We start from the raw sequence: 20,415 nt of genomic DNA, 5'->3' as shown, positions 1-20,415 counted from the left end.
CACTTGAGAAAAAAAAAAGTCAACCAGAAGTCTGTTGTGATTTAAGAGAAGCCAGGGCTCAGTTATAGTCACCTCAGAGAACAAACGTTCTTGACTGTGGGATGGAGTCATTAATTTAATTGGTCCATTCCATTTCCAGTTTCAGTGATCCCTCCAAGTGAGAGCTTTTAGCTAGGAGTGTGTCGATCCCCTGCTTGAGACCTGAGATTGCACACATGTTCGGCTCAGATCTTGAGATTCACTTAATCTTAGGTAAACTGACAGAAGGAATGAAAGGGGTGTCGGGTTGATACACAGCAGGCTCACTGGAGACGCTCACAGCTTGGTACAAAATGAAGAACATCTCAATCTTATCAGATTTCGTTGGTAAAGAGTCTGCACATTCCTTTGGAGAGACTCATTAGAAGGCAGATAAGCCAAAGGTCTGGACAGGGACATACAGCAGGCCAAAATGTCTCTCAGATCAATCAAAAAACCAAAGAGCCCAAAAATGCTTTCCAGGAACAGGTGTTGCTGGTGGGAAAGACTGTGTGTTGGCTCTCAACTGACAGTCTCTCCAATTGCGCCTTTAAAAAAGAGTGTCATGTTAAAAACTATTTTAAAAAAGCTTCCCTTTCTAAGTGACTACCAACACAGTGAAGTATTACAAAACAAAGGATTTTGAAAATGTAAAGTGCCTCTCACTGTTGCATGTGTGCACTGTTTATTCTTGCATCAGAGTGGGAAGTGAGGTGTTTCAATTTTGTTTAAAGTCAGTATCACTGTCATGTTCTTATGCATTAGTTCAGTTCAGCACTGGTTTGGGTTACAACCACTACAGGAGAAGGTTGGGTATGTAACTATCAATACTTGCGCCTCCAAAACAAAGGCTGGGTTGAGGCTCAGCTGAAAATTAGACTCTATGTATGTGTGCCAAGTGTGATAGTCCTTAACATAAAGAGACAGTATTTCACTGTCTATTTAGAAAGTCTTGCATTTATTTATAAATATCCTATTCTCAAAGGGATATTAATAACTTCTTCACTCTCACTTGGGGTTGGAAGAATATTTTTCTTCTGCATTTACTTGAATTATAAAACAAGAACTAAAAATATCAGAAACTGGATGTTCCTCAAAAACAGGAGCTAGCTTTGACTTCTTGGTATGTTAAAATATATTCAGCCTTTTTCTTGTTTTCTTTGTTTTGGTCTTGATTGAATGTGTGTATGGGAAGCAACACTGTGCCATCTAGTAGCTGGTAGAATGATTCCCAGCCATGTATTCCCAAATTCCACTGGGTTTTGCTGGGGGTAGGATATCTTCCATTAGACAAACAGGCAACGCCCTTGCTTTTGTGTGCTGTATCTATATCAAGATTGAGAAACTCTCTAAGTAACAGTCTCACATTACCCAGTCACATAAACAGTCTGGTTTGTTTGTGTGGTTTGCAACCTTAGTTAAGGAACAGACCTGATACAGATTTCCAAGCAACCTTTTCATCTTTGCCCTTTAAGGTTTAGCTGTAATTGTATTCCAGCCATGCACTTAACTATCTGCATTCTTCTGTTCCAGGAACAGGAGGAAGCCACATACTATTCAGATGAAATATGAAATTTTGCCTCATCCTTACAAGCGATTTGTGAACTTGAATATAAAGTACAGAGATCTAATGCAAGCTGATAAGTCCTAATTATTATTGCTTCACAGCAACTGAATGAGTAACCGGTTCATATGGAGTTTTCAGTATCAGAGAAAGTAAAGTTCACCGGCTGACACACAACTGGCTAACAATTCTTTCTACTATAGATGCAGTGAGAAGTTGATCCTTACCAACAAGCAGATCCTGTTTTTCCCTCCCTAAGTACCAGCTGGGCCACTTTGATCAACACCTTTAACTGTCAGGCCTTTATCTTCTATGAACCAACATGGAAAGCAATCTTAAGAATGTCCTTGTCATTTCTTTTGGATTTTTACTTCTATTTACTGCTTACGGAGGGCTTCAGAGTCTGCAGGTAAATGTAACTAGTTTCATTAGTTGCTATGATATCCGTTCCTATAGTTTTCAGAGTAGCAGCCGTGTTAGTCTGTATTTGCAAAAAGAAAAGGAGTACTTGTGGCACCTTAGAGACTAACCAATTTATTTGAGCATAAGCTTTCGTGAGCTACAGCTCACTTCATCGGATGCATCCAATGAAGTGAGCTGTAGCTCACGAAAGCTTATGCTCAAATAAATTGGTTAGTCTCTAAGGTGCCACAAGTACTCCTTTTCTTGTTCCTATAGTTGCATCAGTCCAGTCAAGGGGTGTGAAACATAATCTTTTCTTGGTATCTTTGAACAAAAACGTGATTTTCTGGTGTGGGCTGAGATATGGCCTGGCAACAGATGATGTGTTTTACCCAAGTTCCAGAGCTTCTGTTAAGAATTTTATACCTGGAATGCAATGGAAGGGCTCAGAAATAGAGGGGATTTTTAGGAGTAGAAATAGTTCTAGAAATGCCTAGATCTGTAAAAAAATGCCTAAGACGTACGTTGGCCATGAAAAGGTGACACGGTATCTTGTTTGCAGACTTGTGCAATGCCAAACGCAGGATGTACCCTTCCTGCCATACGATCTTAAACTGTGATCTTTTCAGATCTCAATAACATTTTGGAATAAAAGGCTGTCTCGAAAAACCCAGAATGCTGCAGCTAGGGATGTTGGTAATGCAGGAAATGGTTCTCTTCCTTCTGTGGCCCCCTCTTGATGAAGAAATAAGGTGCATTTTTCAATCATGTAAACATAACATGATTGGAAAGTCCTGGTAAATATGCAGTCTAATACATTTGAAGCCTGGTTAACTGGTTGCATTGCAGCCTAGCAGGAACCCTTAAAGAATTTCTTTTTAAACTCATGATGTTTAAACCGATCTCATGGTTTTTTGTGTTCTGACTAATAATATTTAAATGCTTGGAGCTGGCAATACTTTAGATATAGATTTTTAAATAAGAATCCCCCGCTGATCTGCAAGCCAAATTTGCATGTCTATCGAACAATGAGTTCCTTACACCTGCACAATGGCAGCCATGGAAGGGAAGTGGCAGAAGCTAATATGGCTTCAGGCAGCATTACTCCCACTGGGATTTCCAAACAGCTCTCAGAGCCAACCAGGGATTATGGGCAGCTGGTCTTCAGCTCCACCTCTGCGTCCCGAACCCTGCAGAGCCAGTTCCCCATGAAACACTGGTGGAGAAGCTGCTGGAGGCTCAAGTGAAGGATGAGATGAGGCCATGCAGGTGGTACCCTGCACCCACTCCCCCAGATCTGAAAGACCTTAACTAGAGCAGGTCAAAAAAATGGCAACACACTAGTTGTAAATCAAAATGCAATTTCACCTAAATCAAAACTTTTTGCAGGAAAGCATTGATTTCAACAATGTTTTTCAGTGGGAAAAAGCTGAAACCAATCATTTTGACTCTCATTTCAACTTTCTATTATAGTTTAATATTAAAAATATAAAAGTTAAAACAAATCAAAATGAGAAAGTAGAAACAACACATTTTTACCTTATTGAAATGACACATTTCGATGCACCCAAATCAAACTTTTTAGGAATTTTTGTTGTGTGGGAAACTTCAAAATTTTGACTTTTCATTCAGATTGGGAACTTCTTTTGTGTGGGTATGTGAAATGTCAGCATTTCCCATTGAATGACCAGCTCTGATTTTAACCCCTTGTGCTCATGGAAGTGGAGAGCATGATCTGACCTGAGGTTCTTATTTATTAATATGACTGTAGCATGTAGGAGCCCTCATCATGGACCAGGACCCCATTGGTTTAGGTGCTGTCTTTAGCTAGTAAACAGGAAGCACATTTTTGCACTCTACTAATTACTCTATATACATCCAAGAACTGTAGCCAGCCACTGAAAAGCACCCATCTCTAGAGTGGAGGACAGCAGACAACCAGTTACCCACCATGCAATGTGTCATAATAGTGATGGGTAGGGAGGAGATAATTTTGGCCGAGGACCCTAGTGACCGCATGCTCCTACAAAAAAAATGCCCTGGGGCTTACATGGGCACACACAACTTCAATTTTTAAGGTATCCTTTGAAATAACCTTCCCACACAGGGTAAACTGCATGGAACTCAGATCTACCTAGGAAGGGCCAACTAGACCATGCTGGAATTTGAACCTTTGGTTCTGAGATGTCTAAGAAGTTTTCAGACCTTGTGCTTAAAGTACTAAGGCATTGCCTCGGGCAAAAATCCCCTTGGGATTATGAATCAAGAGACTTTTTTTTCAAAGTAAACAAGAAAGAAAGAGAGAGAAGGAAAACAGATTTTCCTTAAGTCTCATTGGTCTAAAAACCAAACTGTGTTGGTTGCAAACCAAAATCCTGGATCTGAACCCCACTCTGCATCCCAAATGTTTAGACAATTCACAATCCAAACCTGAATCTGGATCAGAATTTTGAAAGTGGCCCCTATCTTTGATGGCTTAAACCAAAATCCTGGAACTTGGACGGGTACGGGATGTTAAAATACAGAGCCAACTTCTGGCTTCATCCTATCTCTGGCCAAAGCCAGTTTGGAGTATCCCCTTCCCCACTCTCCCTTTTCCATCCTTACCCTTGTGGCTTTGGAAGCACTGATATTTCAGCTACCATATCTCCCCTTCTCACATGGTAAATTCTGGGTCAACTTGTTTTTGTCTCCACAGAGCAGTCTCCACTCTGAAGAAGGTCTTGGTGTTGCCTCACTAAGTGTTATCTATGCAGCTCTCATCCTCTCTTCCATGTTTCTCCCTCCAATCCTCATTAAGAAGCTGGGCTGCAAGTGGACCATTGCAGGCTCCATGTGCTGCTACATCGCATACTCCTTGGGCAACTTCTATGCCAGCTGGTACTGATGGCCTTTTATACTGTTCTGCCAGAGTTGAACTAGTGAAACCCCATTCATTCCTTCTGGGTTAGATATGCAGAGGGGCAATTTTTTCTCCTTAGAAGGTTATCAGTGTTTGGAATTTCCTGCCCCCAGTGGTACTCCCAGAACCAACCAAATGGACAACTACTTGGGCAGAGTCGTCCCTTTGATAGGGCGAATCGAGGTGACTGCCCCAGGCCTTGTGCTTTGCATAAAATCGTGAGGAAGCAATCTTGTCCAATGCTTCTGGGGGTGCTGGGGTATTGTGGAACTGGGCAGCATCTGCTAGACCCTTTTTCAAGCTGTAGTGTCCTTCATGCCAAACCCAGGTCCACTCTTCATTGGGTAGAGGATGTGAGGCTAGAGGGGAAGGCTACTTGTTTTGTCCCCCTCCACCTCTCTTTACATCCATCCAGGGTAGGCACAATCTAGTCCTTAGATTACAGAAGGAAAGGGTTCGTGAACTCAGACTAGGTGTATGAACTGTACAAGTCCCCCCAAGCCCCAAATACAGTTGGCATCATTCTCAAACTTCACAGTGTTCAGTCATTGCTTGTTTAAATTCATTGGGGCAGATTTGACCCTGGAGTAACTCCACTGATTTAAACAAAAGTTGAATATGTTTGGGTTATAGGCGGCGGGTAATGGAGTCTGGGGGAGGCTAAACCTCCCCAAACCTCCACTAATGCTCCCTGCCACAGGCCCAGGGCCAGGCCGTGGCAGAACTCAGAGCTCCTCTGGGTGGCTCAGACTCAGGGCTCGGCCCCAGCTGACTGGCTGGGGCTCAGGGCTTCTCCGGACTGCTCTGGGGCTGCTCTGGGCGGCAGCAGGCTGGTGGGGGCAGGGCAGCAGGCCAGCCGGGGTTCAGGGCTGCTCCAGGTGCCGCCAGGGTTCGGGTCTGTGCTGGTGGGCCAGCTGGTGGGGGGGTGGAAGAGTAGGAGTGGGGTCGAGGCCTCGACCGGAAGAGGCAGGGCAAGGAGCTAGCCTCTCCAAATGGGGGTGCACAAACTGCCCATGGTTTGGGTGTATTGTGATGTCTGTTATGCATCTGAGACTCTGGGAATAATTTGGTTTATGTATTTTATTTATGGAATGCAGTGTTCAGTGATCTGCTTGGAGGGGGAACAGATGGACAAACAGATAAAATCTATGCTAAATAAAGTATTCTTTGGCAGGTACACGCTAATCCCTACCTCCATAATCCTGGGATTTGGGGGAGCCCCTCTCTGGTCTGCTAAATGCACCTATCTCACAATAGCTGGCAATTTGTACGCCCAAAAGGCAGGGAAAATTGGAAGAGATGTCATCAATCAATATTTTGGGCTCTTCTTTCTTATATTCCAGTCTTCTGGAGTCTGGGGAAATCTTATTTCATCTTTGATATTTGGCCAAACTATCACCACAGGTAATATATTATATGTATATGTATATTTAAAGATCTAAAGTATAATATTTCTTTCTTGCACCCTTCCATCATGCCGTGTTTCTGAAAGAAAAGATTTATTGCTTTAAAGTTTATTTTTTAAAAACTTGGTTAAAAAAGGCAGGCAGAATAATGCAGAAGCAATTTCATGGATGTTTTGAGGTGAAAAGTCAAATGTGTTTTATATTTTTAAAAATGCAAGTTTAATCACTGATGATAATTGAACTGATTTTGAGGTTACTTGGATTTAGTGCTTAATCCAGTTGCCAGAGAGAGGCAGAACTGTCTCCTGGCTAGAACATGGGACTGGAAGCCAGGACTCTTGTGTTCCAATCCACACTCTGACAGTGAATTGCCATATAGTTTGGACAAGTCAGTTAACTTCTCTGCCTCCGTTTCCCATTTATAAAATGGGGATAACAAGAGCTAACAAGGATGTTGTATTTGGTCAATATCTTGAAGATGGGAAGTATTATAATGTATTATTATTACAATCATCTTGCTGCTTCATTCAAAGGTCAGGATATAATGGAAATGGGAGATTCTTGAGTGGAAAGAAGTTACAGACATCACTGGATCAAGCAGGAAAAATGGCTTCTTTTAAAGGAGGTTTTTGTCTCCAAGAGTTCAGAGTTCAACTAGAAATTGGGTTTAACCTTATATATTCAGGAAGCTCACATCAGGTTTTATTAACAGCGTAAGTCTAAAAATATTGTCCAATCTGTTGCACCCTGTTTTATGCCAGCGCAGCTTTTGAAGTCAGTGAAGTTACCCTGAGTCAGACTTGTATAACAGAGTGGAGAATTTGGTCCCCTGGCTATGAATCTCTACTCCACTCCTTTGCCCCTGAGCAAGGTGGATATAACACACCACCATATCAGAACAGTGAGTGGAAGCAGAAGGTGCAAGGCAGTGGATAATCAGGTGCATTCTCGCTAGTATTGAACTGTATTGTGGCTCACAGAGATACAGCAGATCCACTTTGAGGGGGTTCCCTCACTCTTACATTTGGGTTTGCACTTAAAATGCTGAGGCCATCTCTGTGGGCCTCCACTTTTATTTCATTGATTGGCTCCTTTTGATTTTAGTGAATGCTGTACTTGTGAAAGGGGCTAACTTAGCAGCTCTCAAGTCTGAAGCTTTGTTTATCTAAACAGTGACAACGTGGGCAGAGCCAGTGTAAGCTTCCCCCCATTGCCTCACCACTAAGCCTCAGCCTTGATGTGGAGGGACCTTCTATGAAGGCAAGACTAAACTCCAGTCTCCAGCTCATTCAGTTCTTAGCCTCTCTTTGGACACTACCAACAAGGGTGTGCTCATGTATTTTTCAGCACCAACAATGTTTGTTTTTGTTGTAGCAAGATGGAAAAAAAGTAAAATATGCTCATTTGGAATAAAACCTTTACAAAACGTAGACCTGCTTCCCACACTCACGCTTATAAACTCGGCCAAACCCATTACCATAGCTAGCCATCCCCATGAAGGCAGGACGTCCCTGATTTTAATGGGAGACCTTGTAAGAATGAGATGCTTCCGAAATATCTAGGGGCTGGCATGACATGCTGCTTGGCTGCATCACGAGGGAACGACACAGGAGATAAATTTGTAAAGGCAATAGCCACATATTCCTCTCCCCTTCCTACTAGCACCACTTTGGGCTTGATTTTCAGAGATGCTGAGCACCTATTGACCCCAGTTAGAGCTGTGGGTCCTCTGCACTGCTGGAAACCAGGCCCCATACTACTTAAGTGCCCTGTGTCACCACCAGGATATTGCACGTGAGAAGAAAAAGCACCAGGTTTTGCTTTACATTGTTGAAAACTTAATCAAGTTCTAGATTTATTTTTCACCCCCGAGCCTCAGGACTGCTCTACATTATACTTTGCTCCCCAGGGGTCTTTGCAGCAGCTGAGAATAGCCAGAGTGCAGTGTCAGGCCGTGATGTAAAACTGCTGAGGCAGGTCTCTGTCATCTGGAGAATCCTTTTATACCAGGGTTATTCCCCAGGGGCCATTTACACTCTGTTTAAGCTTCCAGTATGACGCTGAGGGATGTGAAAAAGTCCCCCCACCCCCTGAGCAACACAAGTTTTGTGCTCTCCACACCAGCGCTATGTTGGCCAGAGATTCTCTCCCGCTGACATAGCTTCTGCTTCTTGCATCGGGGCAGCTGTGCCAATGTAGCGCTGTAGTGTAGACTTGCCCTCACGGTAAACTTGAATTGTGTATGTGGTCAATAAACAGCTTGTGCACGCGGCTGTTGTTTAGACTAAAAGCTGTGATGAAAACAAACCAACTGCAATTAATGTTTAAAATAACCATACAATAGACCTAATTAAGTAAGGAATCAACCTAGATAAACTTTATTCCCACTTATTCAAGAACTGACATGCTTTGCAATGAAAGCTGGTGAATTAATTTTAAAGCTCTCTCTTTTCCTCCTGGTACGCCCCGGCCTATTCAGGTTCACAATTTTGATGACTATTTTGCATTCTTACAATGAGTAACGAGTACAGGAGGGAATTAGCATGGTGTGATCACACTACAGAGGAACTCTGTGTGTGGTGTGTGTGTGTGTGTGTGGGGGGGGGGATATTGTCATATGCTCAGCATAGGATTTAAGGATTAAACAAAGCAAAGCCATGTAGAGTTGCTTTAGTTTCAAATATATTCGCAAATAACAATAAAACCAGGAAGAACTGGTTCTTTTCAGGGATGGATTATGGCTAAATGTCACCTAGATCAATCAAAAATGAGCGTCTCAGAACTGTCCTCCCAGACAGAGTGCTACTGGAATGTGAAATTCCATTACGGAGCAGAGCAAAGAAGGCTGCTGCTCAGAAAAACACAACAACCAGGACCTGTGTTTCCTCTTCTGAAGTGTTAGGAGCAAGCAGAAATGTTAGATCATTCTTTAATATTATTTCTTCAGTGTCATTCATCCAGAAGGTTCCCAAAGTTGTTTTTTTTTTACAAACTAATTAATAAATACTTTGATCTTTTTCATCCATAGATGTCAAAGTACTCTGTAATGAATGGTAAGCATCATTAACTCCATTTTACCAATTGGAAAACTAAGAGACGTGACTAAATCAAGGTTACATAGCTAGTGAGCTTCACTGGTGGGACCAGAACTCAAGTAGCCTGTGTTCTAGTTTGGTAACCTTGTCCACTGTCCTCCCTACTACAACAAACATGAATAGAAACTAACCCGCAATGGATCCCAACTGAAGAATTCAGATCTAGATCTGAATTTTGTACAGTCCCAAGTTAGGGATATTCCAAACAAGGGGTTTTGGTATGACCTAGGATAACAAATTGGGGCCATTTGAAAATCTGAGCTCCAGATACTTATTTGAACTTCAAACACTCACAAAGTGAGGATGAGCTCAGATCTGTGATTACTGATTTAGGACCATTTCTACAGATAACCACTTATTTAGTAAGCTAACTGGAGCTCCTGTTGCACTGGAAATACACACTAGGAGGTGGGAGGACCAGTTTGGACAAACTAAGAACCTTACCTATCCAACCTATCACCCAGAACATGCACTGATTTTTTGTTGTTGTTGAGGTTCAGGAAAGCTCATTTAACTTGTATTTCATTTTCATGGATGTGCTAAAGTGCAATATTTCAAGGAAAGCAATTCCTGTGGTTTGTGTGTCCCAGATGTTAATCTCCTAGGGAAGGGTCTTCTTCAGATTTCCAGCCCAGTTTTGCAGACCCAAATGATTCAAATGAGGCTTCAGTAAAAAGTAAAAAAACCTTTCTGAGTGCTGAACTGAACCATCAACCTTTTTGAAGTTTACTCAGGGTGACTTCAGGCCTTGGAAAGCATGCCCCTCCCCCACAGGGCTTACTGATAAAGAGTGGCGTGAAGCAAAGCCCCAGCTAAAAACAGTTCCAAACTTTGGAGCATCACAACTCAGGATTCAAACTCTGTAGCTGGTGCCTTCTTTAAAAATGGCTAAACTAGAATATTGCTGAATTTTGGGGAAGTTTGGATCTATGATCAACCTTTGTTACTTGGATCCATTTCTACTTATTGCCTTGAACTGTGCTTATCTGACTTCCCTCATGTTCTGCCTTTGTTTTCATTGTTACTGAAGTAGTGGAAGTCTCAGCAGAAGACCTGATGTGCTGTGGAGCATATGACTGCATGACAAATGCTACAGCTAACACCACTGCATCGAGTGGGCCAACCAAGACCTTAATCTATATCCTGTTGGGTGTCTACACTGGTATGTGCTTCCAGCGGTCTCAACCAAACATCACTTACAGGGAAATTAGATGCAAATGAAATCAAAGATGATCTTGCAGAGTATGTTTCCAGTGTCCTCCAATTTGAGCTGACAAAAAGGAAAGCCCTTTTCTCCTGAGCTGCAACCAGTTCCCTTCTGAGAAGCCCTAGCTGCTTTGTGCAACTCTGTATTTCTTTAGTCCTTAAAGGAGCAGGACACCCTTTATATTTACATTTTTACTTAGAATGAAAATTACAATTAAGGTAGAGTTTAGACATTTAGGCAGACACAATCCTCTCCTGCTTGGACCAGTCTTTACTTCAGCTAAGGAAAGCCCCATACAATATGGCTTTCTTCAACCAGTGTCCAAAAGAAAGGTCTAAAATGTGGCTCACTTCAGACAACCCCCACAGAGGAATCCCCAGCCTCTTCCTAGAGATCCTGTCAGAAACTGAGTAGTGGATGGTCTGGTATAGTGGTTGGAGCAGCAGCAATCAAACCTTGTGATTAGGCTGGGGACAGGAGCCAGAATCAAGAATAGGGTTGAAACAAGGCTAAAGCAGAAATGGGACAAGGACAGGCTGGGGCTGGGGCTGGGGCTGGGACTGTAACAGAACAAGAGCAAGCAGAGGCTGGTGCAGGAGCAGTCTGTCAGGGCCACCAAGCGGCAGGCGATACTCCTGGTGGGGTAGCAATGTTGAGCAGACTGAAGTGGCTGCTCTCAGTGGGACCCTGTATCCCTGGATTTGGGATCACCTGGTGAGACCTGCACCTGTGGATTGGCTGAGCCCTGGTTGAGTGACATGGAAGCTCTCAGAACACTCATCAGGTTCAAAGATGACTCATTACAGATCCTACCTCCCTGAATCTTAGTGCCAGATTCAGCCTTAACTCTGGACAGAACATCTGTCTTCTTGGATGTGCCTTAACTAGGATAAAAGGAGTTTTCTTAAGTGTTCACTCACTTATTTTAAAACCTAGGGATGTGGTAGACTCTTCATCCCTTGAAGTCTTTAAATTAAGACTGGATGGCTTCCTAAAAGATAAGCTCTAGCTCAGCCACAAGCTATGGGCTTGATGCAGAAGTTATTGCATGGAGTTCATTGGCCTGTCTTCTGCAGGAGGTCAGAGTACTTCAATAATACAAATAAATAATAGTAAATAATAATGGTTCCTTTTGGAAAATCTATTAAAACTCTAGTGTAGACAGGGCAAGTTGTATCTTTAACACATTTTAGCTGGTTGAAGTGAATCCTAGGAGAGAACCTATAAAATACACTTTGTCCTGTCTACGCTAGGGTTTCAAAATAGTTAAAACATGTTAACTAACACTTTAAATAAATCCTTTTAACATAGTCTAGATACACCCCAGCTGTGCCTAGAGGACATAATTCCTTATAGCTGGTCGAGCCCCACAATACTCAGGCATAGGCATAAATTATTCTTCCTCTAGGCAGAGAATTAACAGCTTCCGTTCTACCCTCTGGAATAGACCCCACGGCAGCACCACTATGATACCAGTATATTGGTACCGTATGTACGACCCCCTCTTGCACCCCCGCACTGGATGGAGTATGTGAAAACTGCTCATAGGTTCCTTCCACTGGCCACGCTAGTGGAGTAGAGTTGGGCCCAGAGCTAGTACAGTTGTCCAGTGACTATTTTGTCTGTCTACATGTGGCCAAAAGCCCATTATAAGGAATAAAGAGTGTATTACAATCTGCCCACCTTAGTGTGGCTGGATTTTGCCAATGTAGTGTTTTCCTAGATCTGAAGACAGGATCTAGCTGCTGAGAAGGGGAAAGAATAATGCAGCACAACATCCTCTGTTCTGAGGTAACACATGAACAGAGTTAGGTATCTCTTTTCACACCCTCTTTTCCCCTCAATGTGCACTTGTAAATTAGAACTAATGCAGCCAATGAAACAACTTTAATTGGAATCCAGTGCTCAAGACAAAGAACACTCATGTCACTCAGTGACATTTTACAGCAGTGAGTAAAGCTTATAATGCAGCTGACTGCAAACCGCATAGATAAAATCTTCCCTTCTGGTTAAAGAGGAGAGGTTTTTGACAGCCACATATGTCACCTTTTGACATGGTTTTATGTTTTCTACCGATATATGTAATCTCTGTGTGGAGATATAATACTAAATGTGTAATACACCGATGGAAGGGAGTGTGTCATCTGGCAAAACACCTCAAATCTGCCATGCTTAATTAATGGGTAAAAGGAGGAAGTAAAAAGCCCCCTCGCACATCCTCCACCTCATCTGGAGTGCATTGGAGCTGCTACCTTTCTGCAGAGTGTGGGTTTGGGTTGTGAGTTTTAACTCTAAATCTGAGTACTAACATGTGCTCCCCTAAGCTTTGCTCATACAAAATGAAAGTAACCCTGCCTTCCACTGACCTCACTCCAACAGTCTCAATTTCTCTTTCACTCTTAATAAGAGATATTACTTTCCTACTTTGAGGGAAACCAAATATCTGAATATTTCATTCAGAGACATTTTTTAAATGTCTCCTCAGTTTTGTGGATGACTATATACTTGGCAGTTCTTGGCTGGAGAGGAGGATAAATAGCTAGGCTATCTTGTAGAGTTTTTTGGGTTATTTTGAAAACCAGAGTGTGGACTTCTTTGTTTAGATTTATAAGCCTCACAACTGTTAATCTCCTGTAATTGCTCTCAGTTCACTATAGGAATTTATAGACTATTCATCCTGCAAGCTTCCCTTGATTTTCCTTGCACTCCTCACTTCCCTGCAATAAGTCCATAACACTGCTATAAACCCTAACAGAATTAAAAATAACTCACATCACTAATGGCTACACTCCGGCGGTAACAGAACACGTGTAATCACTTTATGAGAACATTAATATTAACACTGTTTTAAGGAGACATACCTAAGAAGCAAGTTTAGTGTTTTTGTGCAATTTATTGTAAGTCTGCCCCTGCAATGAGAGGCGATATGAAAAGCACAAAGCATCTGGCTCTGAGTTAATGGATAGGCAGATGCACACCTACAACTACAGTGTCACAGCGATGAATGGATGTACAGCATGTAAAACATGCAGTGGGCCTGATTCTCCTCTCACTTTATAACTCCATTTACTTCAATGGAGTGATGCCTGATTTACACCAGTGTAGCAAAAAGATAATCAGGCCCTGAGTTTTTAATTAAGGAAACGATCACCTGTTGCTGCTTCAGACCTCTTGACCCAAAATTCTGTTCTAATTTATACTAATGCGGTCCTATTGACTTCAATGGAATGACACTACAGTGACAGGAGAATTTGACCCTATATGTATATGATCATCTGCGCTGACTATCAGTGTGCGCTGTTATTTGTCGTTTTTATATTAGGTGTACAGCCACAGAGTTGATCTATCAAGCTATACACAGTTGCCTCCTAGCATTTTTCATGTCCCATACATTCATTACTGTTCTAGGCACGTCAGCTACCAGCACTGTTTTGAGATGACAATCAAAGAGGAATCTCTAGTGGGATCCAGGAAAATAAAAGTTAAAATTCTATCTGTAGCCTGATATTTATTTTTTTCAAGTATTTTGAGAAAGACTATTACTAACCATGAATATCTTGGCATTGAACGTGGATGTTCCCTAGTTGAGCTAGGAACTGTTGATAGCTGCAAAGGGAACTCTTTCATGCCAGCCTCCCTACGACCTCTGACATGACTTGGAAGAGTGAGAGATTGTTCTGATGTAATGGTGCAGCTGACTTTGCGGCTGCCATAACATGTATGTCACACCTCAGCAGAGGGAATTTTGTGAGGTGCACAGCGGCATACAGCGGTCTGGAACTTAGAACAGGCATTTTTAATTAGACGGTAATGGCCACTAGGCTGCATTTAAACCAGTCTTTCAGCCACCAAAACATGTGACCCAGAACTGAGCACTAGATCCGAATAATAATAAACCAACTGTCTGTCATTCTCTTGGCTTCCCTCCTGGTTTCATGCATTTGTTTTGTTTTTGCAGGTAGTGGTGTGATAGCGGTGTTGCTGATTGCTCTATTTCTGGATCAAATCAAAGCCAACCAAGCAGAGAGTGAGACAGAAAAGATGCAGACACAAGCCTTTTGGTCCACATTCCTAGCAACTTTCCAGCATCTTAAAGATAAGCGACAGTGTCTCCTAATCCCTCTGACAATGTACAGTGGGTTTGAACAGGCATTCCTTGCTGGTGACTATACAAAGGTGGGACTGAATGTTCCTAGTTATGCCCAATCTTTCTATAATTTACCTCTGCTTAATACTATTTCCTCTACCAGATAATTACTCAGAGTAAAATGATGTATATTCAATGGCAGGGGACAGTCTTGGCAATGCTAAATTACTGCCTAATACTATTTGAATTAACTCTGACTGAGCTGTTCAAATACAAGAGGCTGGCAGTAACCAAAGCAAAGCAAAAAAAAAAAAAATCTGGGAAGAAATTCTTTTGAGTTTACAGCAAAAGGTTTTTAAAAAATTTCCTTAGAATTAGGTATAATATTTGTATTTGTTCGGTAATGAATCAATATATTATTGGTTTCAGAGTAGCAGCCATGGTAGTCTGTATTCGCAAAAAGAAAAGGAGGACTTGTGGCACTTGTGGCATCGGACGCATCCGTTGAAGTGAGCTGTAGCTCAGGAAAGCTTATGCTCAAATAAATTGGTTAGTCTCTAAGGTGCCACAAGTCCTCCTTTTCTTTTTGCGAATATATTATTGATAATTAAAATGTTATTGACTTCTTTTTAAGTATTGCATGGAGATTTTGGTTCCATTTTTGTTTAAGACTATTAAACTATTAGTTGTATTAAGTTGTATAAAATTATATCGAACATTTCTTTTCCATGTCTATAAATCAATGGCAGTTTTAAAAAGGCAGCATAAGATTGGAACAAAAATTAGAAACTTCTAACATGAGATTTGCAAATACAGGACACTCAGCAATTGCTGATTAGCTCATCCTGAGTTCTGGAACAGGTCCAAAAATATCGCTAGTTCAAATACAAGTTTTTTCTTCTTTAACACTATGATGCCCTCTTGTCATTCTTCAGGCTTCCTTTTCTCTTGGCACATGCTTTTCACATTTTTGTCATAGTCACTAGTACAGTAAGTTTCAGAAGACTCCAGACCTTCTCAGGGTATACCACGCCACCCTTACTTCTGAGCTGCTGCTGGCATCAGCACTGCCTTCAGAGCTGGGTGCCCAGCCAGCAGCCACTGCTCTCCAGCTGCCCAGCTCTGAAGGCAGAGTGGAGGCTGCTGGCCAGCCGCCCAGCTCTGAAGGCAGTGTTGCCATCAGCAGCAGAGCAGAAGTAAGGGTGGCATGGATTGGTATTTCCTATATGCTTAAATGGCTCTGTTTGAATCAATGCCTTACTGTTTTTAATATTTAGTGAGAGTTGCATGTTGATTTTTTTATCGGTATATGTACTTGTGTGGCAGGCAGGGGGCATAAACTGCGAGACACAAAGAAGGAGAGCGTGAGCAAATACATTTGAGAACCACTGGTATAGGGAGCCTAAGTTAGGGCTGTGAAGTGAAGTTGAATCCTGTGGAATCCTACTAAGTGGCTTGATGGCTGATCTATAAGCTGGCTGGCTACAAAACATTATCTTGCACATGTTCAAAAGCCTGAAGTGATAAGGAAGAGTCAGAACCACCCCGCCTCACATGCATTCTCAAAAAACAGCACAGAACAGACTTATTCCTCAGCTGTACATTCAGAAAGTCTTCCAGGAATCTGAAATAGGGAAGGAGCTAAACATCTTCTGAGACTGCTCATTTGAAACTTTAGCTTTCAGGCACCATGCACAACCAGAGAGGGAGGATGCACCCATTACTAATCTTGAATGGATCAAGTGACATCCCATAACCATTTAGGAGAATGTTTTTATAGATAAGATCCATTCCCTTTCTGGGGGTGCACCATGCTCTTTTATGGAGATTAGAGTTCAAATCCCAATCCCAGCCAAGGAAACGTAGAGAGTTCTTTGTGCCACTATGTAGCAAGAAAGTCTAGTGACCAGATGGCCTAGTGGTTAGCTCATGGCCTTACAGTTTCTACTGGTCTAGTCATCCTGGCTGTGGACTCTGCTATAGACCACCAGACCAGGGGGATGAGGTGGACGGGGCTTTCTTCCGGCAATGAACAGAAGTTACTAGGTCACAGGGCCTGGTTCTCATGAGGGACTTCAATCACGCCGATATCTTCTGGGAGAGCAATACAGCAGTGCACAGACAATCCAGGAAGTTTTTGGAAAGTGTAGGGGACAATTTCCTGCTGCAAGTGCTGGAGGAACCAACTAGGGGCAGAGCTCTTCTTGACCAGCTGCTCACAAACAGGGAAGAATTAGCAGGGGAAGCAAAGGTGGATGGGAACCTGGGAGGCAGTGACCATGAGAGGGTTGAGTTCAGGATCCTGACACAAGGAAGAAAGGAGCAGCAGAATACGGACCCTGGACTTCAGAAAAGCAGATTTTGACTCCCTCAGGGAACTGATGGGCAGGATCCCCTGGGAGAATAACATGAGGGGGAAAGGAGTCCAGGAGAGCTGGCTGTATTTTAAAGAATCCTTATTGAGGTTACAGGAACAAACCATCCCGATGTGTAGAAAGAATAGTAAATATGGCAGGCGACCAGCTTGGCTTAACAGTGAAATCCTTCCTGATCTTAAACACAAAAAAGCAGCTTACAAGAAGTGGAAGATTGGACAAATGACCAGGGAGGAGTATAAAAATATTGCTCAGGCATGCAGGAGCGAAATCAGGAAGGCCAAATCACACCTGGAGTTGCAGCTAGCGAGAGATGTTAAGAGTAACAAGAAGGGTTTCTTCAGGTATGTTAGCAACAAGAAGAAAGTCAAGGAAAGTGTGGGCCCCTTACTGAATGAGGGAGGCAACCTAGGGAACAGACGATGTGGAAAAAGCTAATGTACTCAATGCTTTTTTTGCCTCTGTCTTCACGAACAAGGTCAGCTCCCAGATTACTGCATTGGGTAACACAGTATGGGGAGAAGGTGACCAGCTCTCCGTGGAGATAGAAGTGGTTCAGAACTATTTAGAAAAGCTGGACGTTCACAAGTCCATGGGGCCAGATGCACTGCATCCGAGGGTGCTAAAGGAGTTGGCGGATGTGATTGCAGAGCCATTGGCCATTATCTTTGAAAACTCATGGCGATCGGGGGAGGTCTCGGATGACTGGAAAAAGGCTAATGTAGTGCCCATCTTTAAAAAAGGAATGGAGGAGAACCTCAGTTCCTGGAAAAATCATGGAGTAGGTCCTCAAGGAATCAATTCTGAAGCACTTAGAGGAGAGGAAAGTGATCAGGAACAGTCAGCATGGACTCACCAAGGGCAAGTCATGCCTGACTAACCTAATTGCCTTCTATGACGAGATAACTAGCTCTGTGGATGAGGGGAAAGCAGTGGACGTGTTATTCCTTGACTTTAGCAAAGCTTTTGATATGGTCTCCCAAAGTATTCTTCCCAGAAAGTTAAATAAGTATGGGCTGGATGAATGGACTATAAGGTGGATAGAAAGTTGGCTAGATTGTCGGGCTCAACGGGTAGTGATCAATGGCTCCATGTCTAGTTGGCAGCCGGTATCAAGCGGAGTGCCCCAAGGGTCGGTCCTGGGTCTGGTTTTGTTCAATATCTTCATTAATGATCCGGAGGATGGCATGGATTGCACCCTCAGCAAGTTTGCAGATGACACTAAACTGGGAGGAGAGGTAGATACGCTGGAGGGTAGGGATAGGATAAAGAGGGACCTCAACAAATTAGAGGATTGGGCCAAAAGAAATCTGATGAGGTTCAACAAGGACAAGTGCAGAGTCCTGCACTTAGGATGGAAGAATCCCATGCTCCGCTACAGACTAGGGACCGAGTGGCTAGGCTGCAGTTCTGCAGAAAAGGAGCTAGGGGTTCCGGTGGATGAGAAGCTGGATATGAGTCAGCAGTGTGCCCTTGTTGCCAAGAAGGCTAACGGAATTTTGGGCTGTATAAGTAGGAGCATTGCCAGTGGATCGAAGGACATCATCATTCCTCTCTATTCGGCATTGGTGAGGCCTCATCTGGAGTGTTGTGTCCAGTTTTGGGCCCCACACTACAAGAAGAATGTGGAAAAATTGGAAAGAGTCCAGCAGAGGGCAACAAAAATGATTAGGGGGCTGGAGCACATGATTTATGAGGAGAGGCTGAGGGAACTGGGATTATTTAGTCTGCAGAAGAGAAGAATGAGGGGGGATTTGATAGCTGCTTTCAACTAACCGAAAGGGGGTTCCAAAGAGGATGGAGCTAGGCTGTTCTCAGTGGTGGCAGATAACAGAACAAGGAGTAATGGTCTCAAGTTGCAGTGGGGGAGGTTTAGGTTGGATATTAGGAAAAACTTTTTCACTAGGAGGGTGGTGAAGCACTGGAATGGGTTACCTCAGGAGGTGGTGGAATCTCCATCCTTAGAGGTTTTTAAGGTCAGGCTTGAGAAAGCTCTGGCTGGGATGATTTAGTTAGTAATTGGTCCTGCTTTGAGCAGGGGGTCGGACTAGATGACCTCCTGAGGTCCCTTCTAACCCTGATATTCTATGATTATATGATTCAATCACCCCATCATGCTCCAATTGCTCCCCCCAAAGCTCAGTCACTACAAAGGAGGGGGGGCAAGTTAGGGGGACCTGGGCCCACCCACTCCATCAGGTACTAACACAGAGCACTAGGGGTTCTCTAAGAGTTTCCAGCCCAATTACTGAGCTACCCCAAATTATGTTACCCCCAGGTCACTTCCTACCAGTCTGGAGTTCCTCCGTTTGGAACAGGGTCACTGGTTTAGCAGACTCTCCTCAGTCTCTCAGTGTCCTGTTCAGTCAGTCAATCTCTCACACTTGTGGCTTTCAACTCCCAAGGAGGGAGGGGGAGCCTAAGTCCCTGCTGCTAGCGCAGCTTTCACAAAGCTGTTGTCATTCCTTGCACAGCTCTCAGCATCAACCTTGCTTCCTGTTGCCAGCTCATTCCCCCCTTTTCCTGGGCTACCAGTGTCCTTTTAAATTGTTCCTCCACTGAGAACATGCTCTGCACCTGTTGAGGGGCAGCACCAGTATTGTCTACTCCCTGCCCTGGTTCAGCATGGGGCCTGTAGACCCCATCACACACTACCATGGGGGCTGATCTGAAGGGGAAATAGGGCTCCAAATGCAGCCCCTGTTCCTTTAAGAGAAATGCTGCTGCTGTGGTGCAGGTCTCACTGGGAACTGGGATGGGAATGTTGCTGGAGGCCAGATACAGCAGCATTCCAGAGACTTGACAGTGGAGATACCGAACTGTGCTTTATTGATCATGTCTACACGGTATGAATATTCACCAGCTCCGAGAATCAGACCCTCTGACTTTAGCCACAAAGACGAGTCGTAGTCTGTGAATAATAATGCCGTGTGTCTGTTCTCTTCTCTTTAGTCATATGTGACCTGTGCCCTGGGGATACATTTTGTTGGTTATGTGATGATGTCCTTTTCAGCTACAAATTCGCTCTGCTCTCTCTTCTTCGGAAAGATTTCCCAGTTTACTGGCAGAAAAGCCCTATTTGCATTAGGTATGTAAAGACTGCTTGGAGGACCAATTATCTCATCTGGTAAGACAAATCCTGTGCTTCCTTCCCACAGCATGGGGCAGGGGGAATCATGCTATAGGTTAAAGTTAGAAGGAGATATACCTGGAGGCAAACTCTTCATTCATTAGAGGAGCTGGGAAGAGAGGAGTCGCAATTAAGCTGCATATTCAAGTCATTCCATTGACTCCGTCCAGCAGCTCTCCATTGTTGACAGGCTCAGCTCACCCTGGTTTTGGTGATACTATATACTCAG

General features: G+C 43.3%; 1 protein-coding gene across 5 annotated transcripts in view; it reads left to right on the top strand.

Moving 5' to 3' along the window:
- UNC93A (unc-93 homolog A) overlaps positions 1–20,415 on the top strand; it is a 42,803-nt gene that overhangs the window by 3,387 nt on the left and 19,001 nt on the right. For 3 of the 5 annotated variants that reach the window (XR_005224772.2, XM_037895157.2, XM_027833271.3), the window contains exons 2-7: positions 1,786–1,991; positions 4,683–4,864; positions 6,061–6,290; positions 10,418–10,549; positions 14,553–14,770; positions 20,009–20,144. Coding sequence is in view for 4 of the 5 variants with exons in the window: in XM_037895157.2 (XP_037751085.1) it covers positions 1,905–1,991; positions 4,683–4,864; positions 6,061–6,290; positions 10,418–10,549; positions 14,553–14,770; positions 20,009–20,144 (985 nt within the window). In the remaining variant the exon portion in view is untranslated. Of the gene's footprint in view, positions 1–1,551; positions 1,992–4,682; positions 4,865–6,060; positions 6,291–10,417; positions 10,550–14,552; positions 14,771–20,008; positions 20,145–20,415 lie in introns of all 5 variants that reach the window. The other 2 variants (XM_027833272.3, XM_007071077.4) reach the window with 2 other exon arrangements.

Source organism: Chelonia mydas, chromosome 3, assembly GCF_015237465.2.
Source record: "Chelonia mydas isolate rCheMyd1 chromosome 3, rCheMyd1.pri.v2, whole genome shotgun sequence".
NCBI lineage: Eukaryota > Metazoa > Chordata > Testudines > Cheloniidae > Chelonia > Chelonia mydas.
The sequence above is the reverse complement of the archived record's forward strand: the minus strand, read 5'-3'. Positions and strand labels throughout refer to the sequence as shown.